The sequence below is a fragment of the Diadema antillarum genome, unplaced genomic scaffold (assembly GCF_040938485.1).
Source record: "Diadema antillarum isolate AM-2024a unplaced genomic scaffold, OU_Dant_1.0 seq00000205_RagTag, whole genome shotgun sequence".
Taxonomy (NCBI): domain Eukaryota; kingdom Metazoa; phylum Echinodermata; class Echinoidea; order Diadematoida; family Diadematidae; genus Diadema; species Diadema antillarum.
In genome coordinates, this window is record NW_027271264.1 from 489,679 (window position 1) to 508,815 (window position 19,137).

General features: G+C 37.2%; 1 protein-coding gene across 1 annotated transcript; it reads left to right on the forward strand.

The window, feature by feature from the left end:
• The first annotated feature begins 4,372 nt into the window (after positions 1 to 4,372).
• On the forward strand, positions 4,373 to 15,442 carry LOC139728931 (uncharacterized). Its single transcript, XM_071639859.1, has 5 exons — positions 4,373 to 5,468; positions 6,662 to 6,724; positions 9,994 to 10,059; positions 11,421 to 11,498; positions 13,297 to 15,442. The coding sequence occupies exons 1-5, from the start codon at positions 4,373 to 4,375 to the stop codon at positions 13,497 to 13,499; spliced, it is 1,506 nt and encodes a 501-aa protein (XP_071495960.1). The 3' UTR covers positions 13,500 to 15,442.
• The last annotated feature ends 3,695 nt before the right edge of the window (positions 15,443 to 19,137 follow it).

Below are 19,137 nucleotides of genomic sequence, written 5' to 3' on the forward strand. Positions count from 1 at the left end.
CTCATTCATATATGTAAACAATTTCTGTGTCAAATTTGCAGTGTAATGTCCTCATACATTTATTGAAACAAGTTCATTGCTGTATTTGCAGTGTAATATTCTCACACATTTTTGCAAACAAGTTGTGTGTTCTGTAGTGCATCAGGGGGAGGGGCATGTCTACACCCTTGCCAGCACACTGCACCAAAAATGCAGTAGAGAGAAAGAAAAAAAAAAGAGAAAAAAAGAGAAATGAGCATAGCAAGCAATGTAATGTCCTCATTCACATATATAAACAATTTCTGTGTCAAATTTGCGGTGTAATGTCCTCATACATTTATTGAGACAAGTTCAATGTTTCATTTGCAGTGTAATATTCTCACACATTTATTTCTCTCCTAAACTACTTTGTTCTTTAGTGTATAGGGCAGGGGGAGGGGGAGGGGAGGGGGAGGTGTATGTCTACACGCTTGCCAGCACACTGTACCAAAAATGCAGTAGAGAGAAAGAAAAAAAAAAGAGAAAAGAAGAGAAATTAGCATAGCAAGCAATGTTATGTCCTCATTTATATATATAAACAATTTCTGTGTCAAATTTGAAGTGTAATGTCGTCACACATTTATTGAAACAAGGTCAATGTTGCATTCGCAGTGTAATATTCTCACACATTTATTTCTCTCCTAAACTACTTTGTTCTTTAGTGTATAAGGGAGGGGGGAGGTGTATGTCTACACCCTTGCCAGCACACTGCACCAATAATGCAGTAGAGAGAAAGCAAAAGAAGAGAAACGAAGAGAAATTAGCATAGAGAGCAATGTTGTGTCCTCGTTCATATATGTAAACAATTTCTGTGTTAAATTTGCAGTATATTGTCCTCATACATTTATTGGAGCAAGTTCAATGTTGCATTTGCAGTGTAATATTCTCACACATTTATTTCTCTCCTAAACTACTTTGTTCTTTAGTGTATAGGGAGGGGGGGAGGGGGAGGGGAATGTCTACACCATTGCCAGCACACTGCACCAAAAATGCAGTAGAGAGAAAGAAAAAGAAGAGAAAAGAAGAGAAATTAGCATAGCAAGCATTGTAATGTCCTCGTTTATATATGCAAACAATTTCTGTGTCAAATTTGCAGTGTAATGTCCTCATACATTTATTGAAACAAGTTCAATGTTGCATTTGCAGTGTAATAATCTCACACATTTATGCAAACAAGTGCTGTGTTCTGAAGTGTATCGCGGTGGGGGTGGGGAGGGGGAGGGGGAGGGGCATGTCTACACCATTGCCAGCACACTGCACCAAAAATGCAATAGAGAGAAAGAAAAAGAAGAGAAATTAGCATAGGAAGCAATGTTATGTCCTCCTCATATATGTAAACAATTTTGTGTCAAATTTGCAGTGTAATGTCCTCTTACATTTATTGACACAAGTTCACCGTGCATTCGTGATGTAATATTCTCACACATTTATTTCTCTCCTGAACTACTTTGTTCTTTGGTGTATAGGGAGGGGGGAGGGGGAGGGGGAGGTGTATGTCTACACCCTTGCCAGCACACTGCACCACAATGCAGTAGAGAGAAAGAAAAAAGAAGAGAAAAGAAAAGAAATTAGCATAGGAAGCAATGTAATGTCCTCATTCATATATGTAGACAGTTATTGTGTCAAATGTGCAGTGTAATGTCCTCATACGTTTATTGAAACAAGTTCAATGTTGCATTTGCAGTGTAATATTCTCACACATTTATTTCTCTCCTAAAATACTTTGTTCTTTAGTGTATAGGAGGGGGGGAGGGAAGGGTGTGTCTACACCCTTGCCAGCACACTGCACCAAAAATGAAGTAGAGAGAAAAAGAAAAAGAAAAGAAAAGAAGAGGAATTAGCATAGGAAGTAATGTAATGTCCTCATTCTTATATATAAACAATTTCTTGGATGAATTTGCTGGTTTAATGTCCTCATATAGTTCTGTATTTCATTGATGAAATGTTTTATGTCTTTTTCTTATGAATTGCAGTCCACTCTGGCTAAGGAAACCCCAGTAAATGGAGGAAACAGCGGAAAAGATGCTCATGAAGATATGGAAGAATCTGTGGTAAGTAATACCTGCAAAGGGTTTCTATAGGGATCCTCAATGAATATGCTGATAGCTCAGCTATGATATGTCCTCGTTTGAATATGCAAACAATTTCTGTGTCAAATTTGCAGTGTTATGTCCTCGTACATTTATTGAAACAAGTTCATTGTTATATTTGCAGTGTAATATTCTCACACATTTTTGCAAACAAGTTGTGTGTTCTTTAGTGATTCAGGGGAGGGGTATGTCTACACCATTGCCAGCACACTGCACCAAAAATGCAATAGAGAGAAAGAAAAAGAAGAGAAATTAGCATAGGAAGTAATGTAATGTCCTCATTCTTATATATAAACAATTTCTTTGATGAATTTGCTGTTGAAATATTTTATGTCTTTTTCCCATGTATTGCAGTCCACTCTGGCCAAGGAAACTCCAGTAAACGGAGGAAACAGCGAAAAAGATGCTCATGAAGATATGGAAGAATCTGTGGTAAGTAATACAGTCAAACCTTGTTATAAAGAGCACTGATCTAACAAACTCTTGTTATAACAAGGTATTTTTTCTGGTCCCAACTCTTTGTATTCTATTGTATTTTATGCCCTGATATAACAAAGTTTTGAGAGAAAGAAGTAATTTCTCTGGTCCCAAGCACCTTGTTATAACGATGTTCCACTGTACCTTCAAAGGGTTCCTATAGGGATCCTCAATAAATATGCTCAAATTGCTTAGTAGTGATACATGTATGTCCTCGTTTTAATATGTAAACAATTTCTGTGTCAAAATCCATCCATAGAGATGATGCAGAAAATACCAAAGTTTAGGTATGAAACATATTTAGGGTTGACCATAAGTATGTGGCATTGAAAGTAAATTGAGACTTCTCAGACTTTCATGACATTTCTTCTGTTCCCCAATGTTGATTAAACATGTAAATAATTTGTTTCCCTCCCTGTTTTCTTTTCATTAAAATTTACTTTTCCCAGGGTTTGGTTTCTTTCAATTGTTAGATAACTAAGTGTGGTCTATCAGTAGATTCTAGTTCCGTGGGGGGGGGGGGGGGGGGGGGGTGCTGTAAAAGAAAGAAGCAAATATTTAAAGATTGATGTGTGTTGTGTCTGGTATCATGTCATAAAGTGACTTATAGAGATGACTCTTTATGGGGGGTATTAATAGAAATAGGTGATAATTATGAGGAGACATTCCTCAGCTATTTTCAGATCCAGCTTTGCTTGGCAAAATATTTCATTTTGATTATTGCATTTGCATTTACTTTGTGTTTTATTTGTTTCCATAGGAAGAAATAGATGATGATGATGATGATGCTGACCCAACATGGGTGAATCCAAGTGGAGTCAGCAGTGATGATTGTGATTCTGATGTCTTTCCATATCGCTTACCGCGTACATCCAGAGCAGCTCATCCATATGAGGCTAATACTAGTCAACCTGGCTTTACACATAGGTCAGAATCAGAAAACTATGCTGGAAATCAAGAGATGGACATACCGTGTACATCCAGAGCAGATCATCCATATGAGGCTAATACTAGTCAACCTGGCTTTACACATAGGTCAGAATCAGAAAACTATGCTGGAAATCAAGAGATGGACATACCGTGTACATCCAGAGCAGATCATCCATATGAGCCCAATACCAGTCAACCTGAATCAGAAAACCATGCTGGAAATCAAGAGATGGACATGGCAGAGAAACCTCAGGATATCAAGGTTCTAACAGCAAATAATGCAACTGGAAGGAAGTGGGACAAACGTCACTTTTGTGTCTTTTGTGAAAAAGACACACCAAAATTTGCCCGACACATTGAAATGCATCATTCCAATGAAATTGAAGTGAAAAGAATCATGGCACATCCAAAGAAGTCAAAGAATAGGCATAATTTACTTGAGATTTTGCGCAATAAGGGCAACCATTCCCATAATCTTCAAGTTCTAAGAGAAGGAAAGGGTCTGATCATTCCTTACAAACGACCAACATATGAAACAGCAGTGAAAGACTTCTTGCCTTGTACTCAGTGTTTTGGATGGTTCATTAGGAGTGACCTATGGAAACACAGAAAGAAGTGTGTTGGAAGCGAAAGAAAGGGATCTGGAAGTTTTCAGTCTCAATGTTCCATGATGCTGCCAATGCCAAAAGAAGTGCCTGTAAGACTTCGGGATGAGGTCTTCCGTCGAATGACTCATGATGATGTTAGTTTGGCAGTGCGGCATGATGATTTAATCATAAAGCTAGGTGCACAACTTCTGTCAAAGTTCCAGGATTCAGAAAAACCATTACAACTATGTTGGACAAAAGTTGAGGGAAATGGGTCGGCTACTCCTTCAAATGAGATCTATAAGACCAGGCATCAACTGCTTGTCTGAGACCATTGACCCACAGGTGTTTGATGATGTGGTCAGAGCTGTCAACAATATAGCAGGCTTGGATGAAAGCTCAGGGAAGTATAAGACACCTTCACTAGCGCTGAAAGTAGGACACTCACTCAAAAAGTGTGCCAGGATTCTTATGGCTGATGCACTGAAAAAAATGGACACAAGTCAGAAAGAAAAGGCTGAACAGTTTGGTGAACTGTGCTCTATTGAATGGGCTGAGAAAGTTTCAACAGGTGCCCTCAAGACTCGGTACGCAGCAAAGAGGAACAGACCAACAATAATTCCTTTGTCATCTGACATACAAAAGGTGCACAAGACCATCCAGGGCCAGGTGCAGGAGTCAATGGCACACATCACAGCAGGTTCTGTAAGCAGGGAAGATTTCTCCAAGTTGGGTCAAGCTATGCTTGCCCAGACTGTCCTGTTTAATAGGAAGCGTAGTGGAGAGGTGGAAAGGATGACAGTAGAAAACTACAAAAAACGTACTGGAGAAGTCAACAAAGACGTTCTACAGGGCCTCAACAAGCTTGAAAAGGAGCTTTGCAAGAAACTGTCAAGAGTTGAAATACCCGGAAAGAGAGGGAGAACAGTTCCTGTGGTTCTGACGAAGGGAATGAAAGAAGCACTTGATGTTTTGGCAGATGAAAACGTTAGGCAAGATGCTGGAGTCCTAGAGTCCAATATGTACCTGTTTGCACGCCCAGGTTGTACCACACCGTATAGGGGTTGTGATGCTGTGAGAAAGTGTGCTCAGTCGTCTGGAGCAGAACATCCAGAAAACATCACATCCACTCAGCTGAGGAAACATGTGGCGACCATGTCCCAGATATTATGTCTGAAGGACAATGAACTGGATGTACTCGCCACCTTTATGGGCCACAACATTCAAGTACATAGAGAATTTTATAGATTGCCCGAGAACACACTACAGGTAGCTAAGATCGCAAAAATACTGCTGCTAATGGAAAAGGGACAGATGAGCGAGTGTTCTGGGATGTCCTTGGACAGTATCAATGTCAATCTTAATGGTGAGTACAAGTATTCTTAAACATCTTTATTCCAAAACACTTTTCCATTCTGATATACGAGTACAACATTAATCCACAGAGGCTTATTCATATATGCTGGAAGTATACATTCACCCGCATGTTCCTAGAGTTGTGGTAGTACAGCCCAGTGTAGTGAAAAAAATATCCTGGTTCATTCGATGAGGAAAAGGGAGGGGGAAGGTATCTAGAAACCCATGGAATGATTTTTGATCCAGTTTAGTTCTTTAGATCTATTGACAGTCACAGTAACACAGAGGTACAAATTTCAATGTCTGGGAGTATGACATCTTTTTAAGACATTGTACAGGAAATGATCACACCCACTTTTCGAAAGAGTGCTGAAAGGCAGTGTTTTAGTATTTTTCTTGTAAAATATGCATAGAAGAAAAACATACGTGAGAGAGAGAGGTGTGCCACTTTTGTTTCTCATTCCCACTCAGTTTCTTCGACTCTTTTTTCCTGTAGTAGCGTTGCAGCTCATCGCAGATATGTTGATTCAGTTGCATTTGTTGCTGAGCTTGTTGTTGTCTGTACTGGCTGATCTGACTCGGTTCAACACAGTCCATCAAGTCAAGACTCTCCTTGATCTTCCTGAAGAGTTCATACTTCTCACACCCTTGAACCAGAATGTAGAACGTCTCTTTGTCCTTCTTCGCCTTCTTTGAGAAAGATGTAACGCCCACCACTAATGTCACTTTGCTCCAACCTCTCGAGGGGTTTCTTCTGAGGTGCTTTGGACCTCTCAAAGGCTTTCTCTTCCGTTTTCCAATCCCTCCCTGGGCAAGCGCACACCCTGACATCCAACACCTGACGTCCAAGGATATTCCCACTCTTGTTGTCTAGTGTGAAGACCAGCTGGATCTTTCTCCTGTTGAGCCCACCTACACATGATGTAAAACATTTGAAGGTGAAGAGGTACTTGGAGTACTCTGTGCCCACTTGAGGTGCGGTGTATAGGGCCACAAGGCTGTGACGTCCAGAGGAGAAATCTGTATAGTAGGCTGTTTAGGGATCATTTAACATAATTAGAATGACAGCTACTGAAAGTGCCACATACCGGAGAATTGTGCTTTAAGTAGGTCAACCTTTCTGAAGTCAACTGTCTTTCTAAAATTTGAAACATTGGACAAATCCCCTCTCCCAAGTCTCTCATCTCTCTATTTTCACTGCAGAGTCGTGTGAAGAAGACGATGCCCCTGATGGAGATGTTCAAGAAGATGACCAGTCAAGTAGACGTAAGTTTATTTAATGGGCAATTCCACGATAACACTGTGACACTTTTGATTAGATTTTCACTCAATAAATGTAAATAATAAACAAACAGTGAGACTTGAGAACAAAGTTTTATTGTGTATCTATGACTATCATCACAAGCAACTTTGAAAAGAAAAGAATGAATAAAACTTCACAGTGATAAATGAGTTATGAGCTATTAATTAGTACCGTAACACCATGACGCAAAATGGACATGGATATTTGCGCACTTGATTTTCTGTCCAAACTCTGTGAAGTTAATGAACATTTTGAAAACTGGTAATGTTGAATGGGTGTATCAGAGACTCAATGACAATAACCAAGTAGAACCCAGTGAAAGAAAATTTTGATTGACAGTAGAATTGTGACTTAGATTATAACTAAGTGCACAGTAATACCGTGACTGTAACAACGTGACTTCAACAAAGTGTGTACAAACTGTATGTAAAATCTTATTGTCGTACTCACAACTCATATATTTTTCCCTGTAGGTAGTTAGAAGCAATCATTTACAGTGAATGTTTGACATAGCTGTGTAACACGTCAAGATAAAACAAGACATGATTGAAATTATAAATCACTAATAAAAAAACAAAATAAGGTAAACTTTGAACTGTAACACTGACACTTTGATTAGATTTTCACTCCATAACTGTATTAAAATAATAAACAATCAGTAAGACTTGAGAACAATGTTTTATTGTGTATCTATGACTATCATCACAAGCAACTTTGAAAAGAAAAGAATGAATAAAACTTCACAGTGATAAATGAGTTATGAGCTATTAATTAGAACCGTAACACCGTGACGCAAAATGGACATGGATTTTTGCGCACTTGATTTTCTGTCCAAATTTGTGAAGTTAATGAACATTTTGAAAACTGGTAATGTTGAATGGGTGTATCAGAGACTCAATGACAATAACCAAGTAGAACCCAGTGGAAAGAATTAATTGACAGTAGAATTATGACATAGATTATAAATACATGTTCTGTAACACAGTGACTGTGACACCATGAGTTCTGAAAAGTGTGTACAAAACGTATGTACAATCTTATTGTCATATTCACAACTAATACATTTTCCCCTGTAGTTAGTAAGTAGCGATCAATTACAGTGAATGTTTGACATAGCTGTGTAGCACTCCAAGATTTAAAACATGACATGAATGAAATCATAATCCACTTATAAGAATAACAAAATAAGTAAAACTATGCACTGTAACACTTGTAAAATATGCATAGAAGAAAAACGGACGAGAGAGAGAGAGGTGTGCCACTGTTGTTTCTCATTCCCACCCAGTGTCTTCGACTTATTTTCCTGTAGTAACGTTGCAGCTCATCGCAGATATGTTGATTCAGTTGCATTTGTTGCTGAGCTTGTTGTTGTCTGTACTGGCTGATCTGACTCGGGTCAACACAGTCCATCAAGTCAAGACTCTCCTTGATCTTCCTGAAGAGTTCATACTTCTCACACCCTTGAACCAGAATGTAGAACGTCTCTTTGTCCTTCTTCGCCTTCTTTGAGAAAGATGTAACGCCCACCACTAATGTCACTTTGCTCCAACCTCTCGAGGGGTTTCTTCTGAGGTGCTTTGGACCTCTCAAAGGCTTTCTCTTCCGTTTTCCAATCCCTCCCTGGGCAAGCGCATACCCTGACATCCAACACATGACGTCCAAGGATATTCCCACTCTTGTTGTCTAGTGTGAAGACCAGCTGGATCTTTCTCCTGTTGAGCCCACCTACACATGATGTAAAACATTTGAAGGTGAAGAGGTACTTGGAGTACTCTGTGCCCACTTGAGGTGCGGTGTATAGGGCCACAAGGCTGTGACGTCCAGAGGAGAAATCTGTATAGTAGGCTGTTGAGGGATCATTTAACATAATTAGAATGACAGCTACTGAAAGTGCCACATACCGGAGAATTGTGCTTTAAGTAGGTCAACCTTTCTGAAGTCAACTGTCTTTCTAAAATTTGAAACATTGGACAAACCCCCTCTCCCAAGTCTCTCATCTCTCTATTTTCACTGCAGAGTCGTGTGAAGAAGACGATGCCCCTGATGGAGATGTTGAAGAAGATGACCAGTCAAGTAGACGTAAGTTTATTTAATGTATCTTAGAGTTACACCTTGTTTGCACACCATCCTATTACTGATATTCAGTTACTTTTATATTTATATTGCATCTGGCATCATTTCTTTTTTTTAAACAACTGTGTCCTCATGATATTCAAATTAAAAGAAGTTAAATGTACCTAGAAATACATCTACTGACATCACAGATATTTAACTGGTTAGTGTAGTGTTTGGTCAGTAATCCATATCTCAAGGTTTCTCAAAGGAATTTGTGTCTTCCAAACTTCTTTATTATATATTCTACTTCATTTTTTGCCAATAAAGTACTTCATGAAAACATTGTACTTCATGAAAATATGGGTGTATGGTGGGTATCCCTATGTCTACATGTAACATATCATAAGCTGAAATTGAGTAAACATGTTATTAGTAATGTGTCATGCTTAATCTTATTTTGCTCTTTCTGTTATCTTGAAGAATGTATGCATGGCCTAAATTTTGTATGCCTTCGCCCACCAAAGGTGGGTGCTGGAGGGATTATGTTTTCGGGTTGTCCGTCCGTCAGTCTGCTGTCCGTCCATCTGTCCGTCCGTCCGTCGCGTTTTTGTTCTCGTGATGACTTCAGAACCATTTGACGAATCAACTCCAAACTAGGCTCATGTATGCATATGGGAGGAACAATGATCTGATTAGATGAGTGGGTCTCAAGGTCAAAGGTCAAAGGTCATAGAAGTCATATACATAAAAATGGGTTCTCACAATAAGTTAACCATTTGACGGATCAACTTCAAACTTGGCTCATGTATGCATATGGGGAGGAACAATGGTCTGATTAGATTTGAGGGTCATGAGGTTAAAGGTCAAGGTCATAGATGTCACTGTATACATGAAAATTGCCCTTTCTCACGATAATTTAAGAACCATTTGATGGATCATCGTCATATATGGCTGACACGGTGTCATTTGAATAAGACCAATTTCCTACTTTAAATGTATCCTGATACATTTCCCATAATTAAAAGTGATATTCATGCACACTGGAGTGGTATGGTGCCATGGTATATTATTTGTAGTAATCTCAGATATTAAATGCAATAAACAGCATTAAGTTGTGTGGAGTGATTTAGTTGGCTATAAGATTGTACTTTGTGTTGCAACTATTTTTTTTTTCTAGAGCCCTCAGATGAGAGGGATGGAACTAAGTTAAGCAAGAGCCATGGAATTGGAAAGAGATCAAGAGGTAACTATTAGTACATATTTTTCTGATGGTCCTATTTCAACTTGGAAAAAGTTAAAAGCAAAGAACATGTATTTAGAAAGTTTTATAGAAAAGTACGAATGAATACAAAGTAGTCCAATTAATATCTGGGGGAGGGGAAATGCTTTTTCATTGGCTTTTAAAAGAGGTGCAAAAAAAGGCACAATAGAGAAAGAAAAAGAAGAACGGAAGAGAAGTTATAAATTCAACAATGGAATGTCCTCCTTTGTATAGGTGAAAAATGTCTGTGTCATATTTGCAGTTTTGATGCCCTCATACTTTGTGCGAACAAGCACTGTGTTTTTTCTTTGCTGTTTAATGTCCTCATACATTTATGGCAACAATTTCTGTGTTACATTTCTGTGTAAGGTCCTCGTACATTTATGCATACTAGTTCTGTGTTTCATATGTAACATTAATCCAAACAAGAACTGTTATTTTTGCAATGTAATATCCTCATGCATCTATGGAAATAAGTTCTGTGTTACATTTCTGTGTAAGGTCCTCGTACATTTATGCATACTAGTTCTGTGTTTCATATGTAACATTAATCCAAACAAGAACTGTTATTTTTGCGTTGTAATGTCCTCATACATTTATTGAAATAAGTTCTGTGTTACATTCACAGATGAATGTCCTCACAAAGTTGTTCAGTAAAGTACTGTACTACATTAGGAATACAGAATTTCTACACAGACACATGAAATTTTGTCCCAAATATTTCTCTCGCCTGCATAGTAGAAGCGAGACATAGGCGCCGTTTTTAAATGGCGGCGTCATCGACATAAAAAAACCTAACCTAAGGTTAAGTTTTCGAATTTTTAACATAATTTAGAAAGTATGCACATGCACATTCTTTACAACTTTTAGGGATATTAAAGAATTTGTGTGATATTTCCATGTCACAAAGTCAAGAATGTTGCCATGAATTGCATAATGCAGGGGAGACTGCCAGTTGCACTCCACTTGTGCTAATTTATATGATTTTTTTTTTTTTTTTAATACCACAGCCAAACTAAATTTGAAGGAGGTGTATAGGGATCAGCGTGTGGTTGGTCGGCTGGTCCGTCCGATGCAAATCTTCTTCCTCAGTTTCTGAGCAATGCTCATAAAATTTGGCACACACATTGGTCTTATGGTGAAGATATGCAAGACCTCTTTTTTGAATGTGTCAGAAACTGCATTGCCATGGTAACGGCATATGGCAATAAATCAGGTAGAAATATTGCGGATCGAACTACTTCCTAATTTTTCAAGCAAGACGTCATGTTTTAATGTGTTGGAAACTGCATTGCCATGGTAAATTAATGTAGGATATTAATGGGTTGTTTTTTTCTTCCCAGAGCTCTCAGATGAGAGCGATGGACCGTGTGGGACTATGAAGCCAAGCAGGAGCCATCCTGTTGCAAAGAGATCAAAAGGTAACCATTACATGTAGTTCATATTTTGCTGGTAGTCCTATTTTAAGGGGGTGTATTTACTTATCTCTCGGTCAACCCAAAGGTGGTGCCAGAGAAATTGTTTTTAGGTTGTCCATCCATAGATCCATCAGCTTAACCTAATCTCAAGAACTGTTTGAGATTAAAACTTTGAACCTGTTCAAAGCATGTATCACCCTGGGAAGAAAATCTGGAGATCTAGAGTATGAAGGTTAAAGGTCACAGGTCAAATTTAAAGAAATTTCAGGTTATAGCTTCTTTAACCCGTTGCCTATGGGAACCGGGTGGGCCCTGTACAAAGTCTATGGGGATTTACAGAATATAGTAGTGAATGGGTTAATATGATATGTCAAGGTAGTGAAGAGTCAAGACAACATACCTGTCGCGCTATGTTCAGGTTTATAATTCTATCACAGTTAAGTTACGTGTGAATACACAGAAAGTTGACTCAGACGTGAATCCATTTTGTTTGTATTAATCTTGAAGACCTTATTGGAAGCAAAAATTTGAATTGACAAATTAAACACTAATGGAATGCTTGTAAGCTACAAAATACAACAATGCAAGTTTCATGCATTTTCACGGATTGCCAGCCGAGTATTTACTTTAGAACTCAAATTCACAAGCTCTGAAGATGGGCTGTATTGCATTGTACATCAGCCAGAATTCTCTGACATCATCTCATGAGAACTAAGGTGTGATTACTTGCGTTAGTATTGTGTTTGTTTACTAGCCGGTTTCACGCAACTTGCTACAACCAATGACGTCACAGGCTTTGGAAAGGAAAAGACGACTGGTTTTTGCCATTTCTGGTCGCTAGGAGGTGCATATGAAAATTGTGACTGTAATTAACATATTTGAGCATTATAGATAAATTTCTTCTTACATTTAAGTTCTTTAGCTCACAAGCTTTCTATTGATTTATAATAAGCCATTCTTTGAGGTTCTACTATAAAAAATTCAAATTCTTGATGTGGAAAATAAAAAATAATCAATTTTTTCAATGTAAAACCAATGTAATCACAGCCTTGCTCTCTCATGACATGATGTCAGATAATTCTTCTTCTTCTTCTTCTTCTTGGTAAGCCCACGTCCTTCACTGGAACATGTGAGGGGTGCAATGAAGCCTATATTTGAAGCTCGCATATTTTAGTGTTGCTGAAGCAAAATGCTCAGCTGGTAAGCGGTGAAAATGCACGAAACTTTCATTGTTGTATTCTACTTCTTAGCTTTCTACTGATTGGTTTTGCTTCTGAAATGGTCTTTAAAGAATACTGCATGGACAAATTACCGCCATTTATTTTGATTCTTTTACCAAGCTTAAAATACACCACACTATTAGTAATTCAAGTGGGACAATATAGGGGTTTGAAAAAGGTCAAGTGAAAAAATGATGAAATAATACCTACCAACTGTACCTGTTTGACAGAGACAGTCCCTATTTTTCGGGTTAACAGGAAGAGCAAATTTCACCCTTCACAAACTTTTTTTGTAAAAAAAAAAAAAATAGATAAAAATTTGTCCATAGTAATGTATAGGGAATTCAGGAATGTCCCAGTGTTTGACATTTTCTGAATCATTTGTCCCAGTTCCTTGGTTCCATGGTTTGCACGTACATATATGTGACATCTGTACATTACTAAGTAAAACAGATTTTGAAAAGTTTTCAATTTTAGTCGAATTTTTGCATCACATGTGGCTGTCCTGAAGTTATCAAATACGTTCGTGAATTCTTTTCACTCACCTACAAAAGCTCTTCTTTTCTTTTTCTTTTTTTCAGCTGAACGTATTACCTGGACAACAGCCCAACAGCATGCTGTGGACACATTCTTCAAAACAAATTATAGGACTTTCAAAGTCCCAGGGAAAGTAGAATGCATTGAGTGTCAAGAGAAATATCCTGTACTTGCGAAACTACCCTGGACTAAGATTAAATACAGGGTTTATAACATTATCAAACAAAAGAAACTAAATTCTCATTGAATTCCTCTTAACTCAATGAGGAAAAGAATACAAGAGCTATATATGTACACACACAAAGATATGGGTCGCAATTATTAGGGATCACCATGATGAAAATCATAGCTGCAAGAAATGGTTATGTGTATAAACTTCCATTGAATTATCAAACCATGAACAAACATTCCATGCACAATTGCAAATGTTTTGCATGACTAATTGTATTTTCTAAGAAGGTGTGAAAAGAAACTCATCACATGACACTTGTGAAAGGTAAGATATCATAAATTCATTGCTGAAATAAAACAAACATCACAATTGTATCTATCCTTCCTGAGAAGTATGGAAGTTATTGACATTAGATCTGCATGTTATACCATGGACTGCAATGGATTATTTGTAATCAAAGAGAATGTGTGTGTGTTTGCATTTAATTTTTTTAACAAAGTGTATAAAGGAGGAAAGCGTCCACTTGTGCAGTATACTACATCCACATTTTATAGATGTATTGTGCATTACTTGAAGCGGACATGTTTTTGTAGCATATCTGATATCTGTCCTAAGTATATTTGTGTCAAAGGTCAAACAAAATATTCTATATTTGCCCATTATTTGTCAATAAGCAATCATTGCCTTCACAGGAAGTGAAGAGGAAATAGAAGAATAAGGCATTCACTTGATTAGATTTAGGGTGAAATTGGCCTGAGGTCAAAGGTCAAGGTCGGATCATGAAATTTATCCGTTTACGCGATAACTCAAGACTGGAACGAGCAAATTTCCCCAAACTTGGTGCAAGGATGAAGTGTGATGGGGCAATCACTTGAGTAGATTTGGGGTGAAATCGGCGAGAGATCAAAGGTCAAAGATCATGGTCAAATCAAGAAATTTATCCGTTTACATGATAACTCAAGACTGGTGGGAGCAAATTATCCCAAACTTGGTCCAAGGATGTTGTGTGATGGGGCAATCACATGATCAGATTTGGGTTGAAATCAGCATGAGGTCAAAGGTCAAAGGTCAAGGTCAAAGCAAGAAATTTATCCGTTTACATGATAACTCGAGACGGGAAGGAGCAAATTTCCCCAAACTTGGTCCAAGGATGAAGTGTGATAAGGCAATCATTTCATTAGCTTGTTAGTTAACTCAGCTGGAGGCCAAAGGTCAAATCATGAAATTTATCCTTCAATGCAATAACTTCAGACTGGAAAGAACAAATTTCCCCCAACCTGGTCCAAAATGATGAAGTGTGATGTGGTAATCACTTGATTAGCTTTTGAGTGAACTAGGCCAGAGGTCAAATTTCAAAGGTCTAGTGAAATGCTCAAATTTCACCCATTTTCCACGTTTAAAGTGGCTCCATGTACTGTCCTGAAACTCTTTTTGTGAAAGCCCATTGTCTACAACATTGCACTGTTTGCATCGGACGCTAGGGAGCGTTGCTCAGGGAGACAAAATGTGTCAATACGATTAGGTTGTGAATTCAATTTTGTTTGTGTGTTATGCATGACGTGCATTTGATAGTTATAGGGACTACTTTTGAAATGTAGGAGAGCCCTTGTATTTGTTTTACTTTTTGACAATTCGTAGCTATTGTGTTTGTGTGTGTTACGATGGATATCGTATCGTTTTATAGTGGGATTTCTGGAATATAACCCGGATTTGGCTGGCATTACTGTTGGACTTGGTGGGGATGAAGTATAATGTTAATTCCCAAAATCTCAAAATGAGGCTGGGAATGCACTGGAGAAATACGGGCCAATTATTAGGAACAGTAGGGATTACCTTTTTACCTTTGCTTTTCTGTTAACCTCACAAAGAGACTGGGATGGATGCATTGGTAGCAGAGAGGGTTGGCCTTTGCGTTATAAAATTTATCTGTATGTTGCAATAGTGGATTATCATTTCTTAGTAGTTTACTAAGATATACGTCCCATTGCATGAGAGCTTACTGATATAATAACTTTGCCATTATATTAAGTACATGCACCATGGAAAAATTGATTTTGATTGCTTGCTGAGCTCTGTTACCATGGTAGTTACCATAATGGCAACGTTACCATGATAGTATTTATGCAACGGGACCCTGGAAAAAATCCATTGGGCATTACTGACATTATTTGTTCCTTTGTTTTGTTATGGTTTTTTTATTACGGTGTGTAGAGGTACCGTAAAATAAATACTTATCAATTTCTTGGTGCTTAAAGAGACACTGTGTACAGTCATTGGGTAAATGCTATGAAGATGATGTGATTTGTTTGTTAGGGATACATGTAATGTGCAGATTTATGTAGGTAACTAAGGTTTGTGGTACAGGGAATCCAGAATTGTTGGGATCAGTTAGGTAGCACTTACATAACTTCTTTTTCTCCCTCTCTCTCTCTCTCTCATTTTTAGGTAGAGGGATAGAAGTTAAAGAACAGAACATTAGCCTTGCATAAGTTTAAAAGTGGATATATGCAACACTAATTTTTCCCCTTGTGTTGAACCAATTATATGTAGTTTGCACATGAGAAAGTATGCTTATGTACCAATGTAGTAATCTGTTTAACTTGTCATTTATAATTTCTATGCTAGAGATGAATATTAAAAAAAGAAAAATCGGCCCTAGAAGACAAAGATTCTAAAAATATTTTTTTGGTTGATTTATACTATGCTTTTTGAGTTCTTAAAGTAAATCCTTGGTCGTGGACAACAAAAGCCATCACCTGGGCATTTTTTTTTTTTTTTTACCCGATTTTTTGTAGTTGAAATTTAACGAAGTCCTTCTGTAAAGGGGGTTTTCAGGTTAAGTTACTTCTGTCCTTTTAAGTGAAATGAAGAGGTGATTTCTGGAGATTTTTGCATTCCATCAAGATTTTGTACATGTAAGAGAAAAGTTGTTTATACATTATGAATGCCTGACAGCATGTATGTCAAGTTCCTTCTTCCCTGTTGAGTTTTATTTTAAAAAAAATGTTAGAAAACAATCTATATGAATATTTGTAGTGGATGAATTTGCTTGTATCTGAATTCTATAAGTAAAATGGAACCTTGTTATGATAATCTCCTTATGATAGCTAAAATTACCTAATGTAAGATGCATTTATATTACTGCTTTTTTGTTTTGTTTTTTGTTTTTTTTATAAAGAACTGGCCCAGGGCCTAAACGTACTTGATACACGTTACACAGAACACAATGATTTTTTGTTCCTTTAAAGTATGGTTCCACCTTATTGAATTATTTCCTCATCTATTTGGCTTTTATTCTTTCTTTCAGAGGTGTTCCACTGTTAACTGAATCTCTGTCACTTGTCTGCTTGTCTCTACGAATAATTCTGAAACAGGCCAAAGCACAATAACTGTATTAAAATCTTAGTCTTATTGCTGTTCACTGGATTGCAGTAAGAATATTAATGATGATGATGTTAATGATAATAATAATAATATTCAAGATTCAAGATTCATTTATTTCACTCATCAGTATAAAAATACATAAAAGTGCACAGTTGCACATGATGATCATACATAATTATCAAGTACATACAAATCTGAATGAGTGAGAATCGAGATGAAAGATCATAAGGAACTTGGCTGTTCGACCCCAAAGTCATAAAAATCATACCAGGATTTCTGGCATTTACAACACACACACACACACACACACACACACAAAGATGAAGAGGGGCTGGGTTGCAGAGAGAAGAGAACTGAGAAGAGAGAAAAGGAAGAGATAACTGAAGATGAGAGAGAAAAATAGAGTTTGGAAAATTGAAGAGATTATAAAAATGATAAAAAGAAGAAGACCACTGTGTTGTTTGAGATAATAATAACAACAATAATAATAATGATAATAAAGATAATACCAAAAGTACTCTTTTCAAAAGATACGAAGTCCATGGTACACCAAAATAAACAAAACAGTACAATGAGAAATTTAAAAAGGGATTAGAAAAGTTGCTTGTTTCCAGATACACGTACTTCTTGAATGTTGTGAGAGTTAATAAAACGAAACGTATGAGGACATTAAATTGTATAGGAAACACATACCGGGTTTGCAAAAGCTTCCGAGGACATTACATTGCAAAGGTAACACATATCAAGTTCGCGTAGACTTATAAGGACATTAAATTGTACAGGAAACACAAACCAAGTCTGCAGCAACGTATGAGGACCTTACATTGTACAGGTAATTTACACAGACCGAGTTTGCATGAATGTATGAGGACATTGCATTGTAAAGGTAACACAGATCATGTTTGCATAAACTTATGAGGACATTAAATTGTATTGGTAACACAGACCGGGTTTGCAAAAGCTATCGAGGACATTACACTGTATAGGTAACACAGATCAAGTTTGCATAAATGAATGAGGACAATGAGTTGCAAAAGTAGCACATTCCAGGTTTGCATAACTGTATGAGGACATTGCATTGCAAAGGTAACATAGATCAAGTTTGCGTAAACTTATGAGGACACTCAGTTGTATTGGGAACACAAAACGGGTTTGCATAAACGTATGAGGACATTTCATTGTATAGGTAACACAGACCAGGTTTGTAAAAACATTCGAGGACATTTCATTGCAAAGGTAGCACAGATCAAGTTTGCCTAGATGTACGAGGACACTACACTGTATCTATAACACACATATCCGATTTACAAAAGCGTTCGAGGACCTATCATATGCGTTTAAAAAGAACATTTGTATGAATATTTATGAATGTGCAACATTATTTTGGAAAGGAAACAAAGTACGTAGGAGGACGTACAATGTAAAAGTGATTTACCAAAGCCCTATTGCATTATAAGTTACGATTAAACACTCAACAATAAAATTACCGATCTTTAAAAAGTGAGGCATGTTGGAGATTTTACGACTCAAAAGGGGGGCATGTTCAAGGATATATTTTTTAAAAAAGCGACCCATCTGAACGGCACAGGCCGGTATACAATATTAGGCGAGTGCTCCCCCTAAAGAATAATAATAATAAATGGACATTTCATTATGCTTTTCAATGTATAAATGCATAAACTGTAGCTATTGACCTTAGTCACAGAAATCTTATTTTGTTAGAATAGCAAGTTTTAATCAAACAGGACCCAGGTTTGCATTATAATGTCTGACAAATGTAATTGTGTGTGGTTGACCTCTGTCGAATGTTGAAACATAAAATGTTAACATCAGAGAAAGCTATCTCGGACGTATACCAAAACAAGAAATCATGTCCTCTGATGTATAGGTCTATGATTATTTTGTAAACTTAAAAAAACGCGCGTAATCTTGTGAGCGTCGTTAAAGGCATTCTTTTTTATTATGAGTCTTTTAACCGTATGACGATTGAGAGCTAGATAACATCTGTCCTCAAGAGGAGGTAGTTTGTCATGGTCCTCGGACATACTAGGCATGTACGTATGTGTGTGTGTGTGTGTGTGTGTGTGTGTATTTTTCTTTTTATAATAAGGATTATTTGTGTAAAGGGAAAATGATTTTTTGTGAAAATTTATATAGGAAGAATATTTATTTAGTGAAGCAAATTTTGGAAAAAATATCGTATGAGATCAGCAGTATATTTTCGCAAGTTAGGATTAGATAGTGAAAATATAGACTCTAGTTAAAGTTTGGGAAATAGGGGAGGTTGTTGTAAGAAGCCAGAAATTTGAGGGAAATATATATGATTTTT

Bases quoted from the DNA above. Each gene is read 5' to 3' on its own strand.
- LOC139728931 (XM_071639859.1), top strand. From the start codon at position 4,373: ATGGGTCGGCTACTCCTTCAAATGAGATCTATAAGACCAGGCATCAAC. The intron at 5,469-6,661 runs GTGAGTACAAGT...TTTTCACTGCAG, and splicing joins TATCAATGTCAATCTTAATG to AGTCGTGTGAAGAAGACGAT. The intron at 6,725-9,993 runs GTAAGTTTATTT...TTTTTTTTCTAG, and splicing joins AGATGACCAGTCAAGTAGAC to AGCCCTCAGATGAGAGGGAT.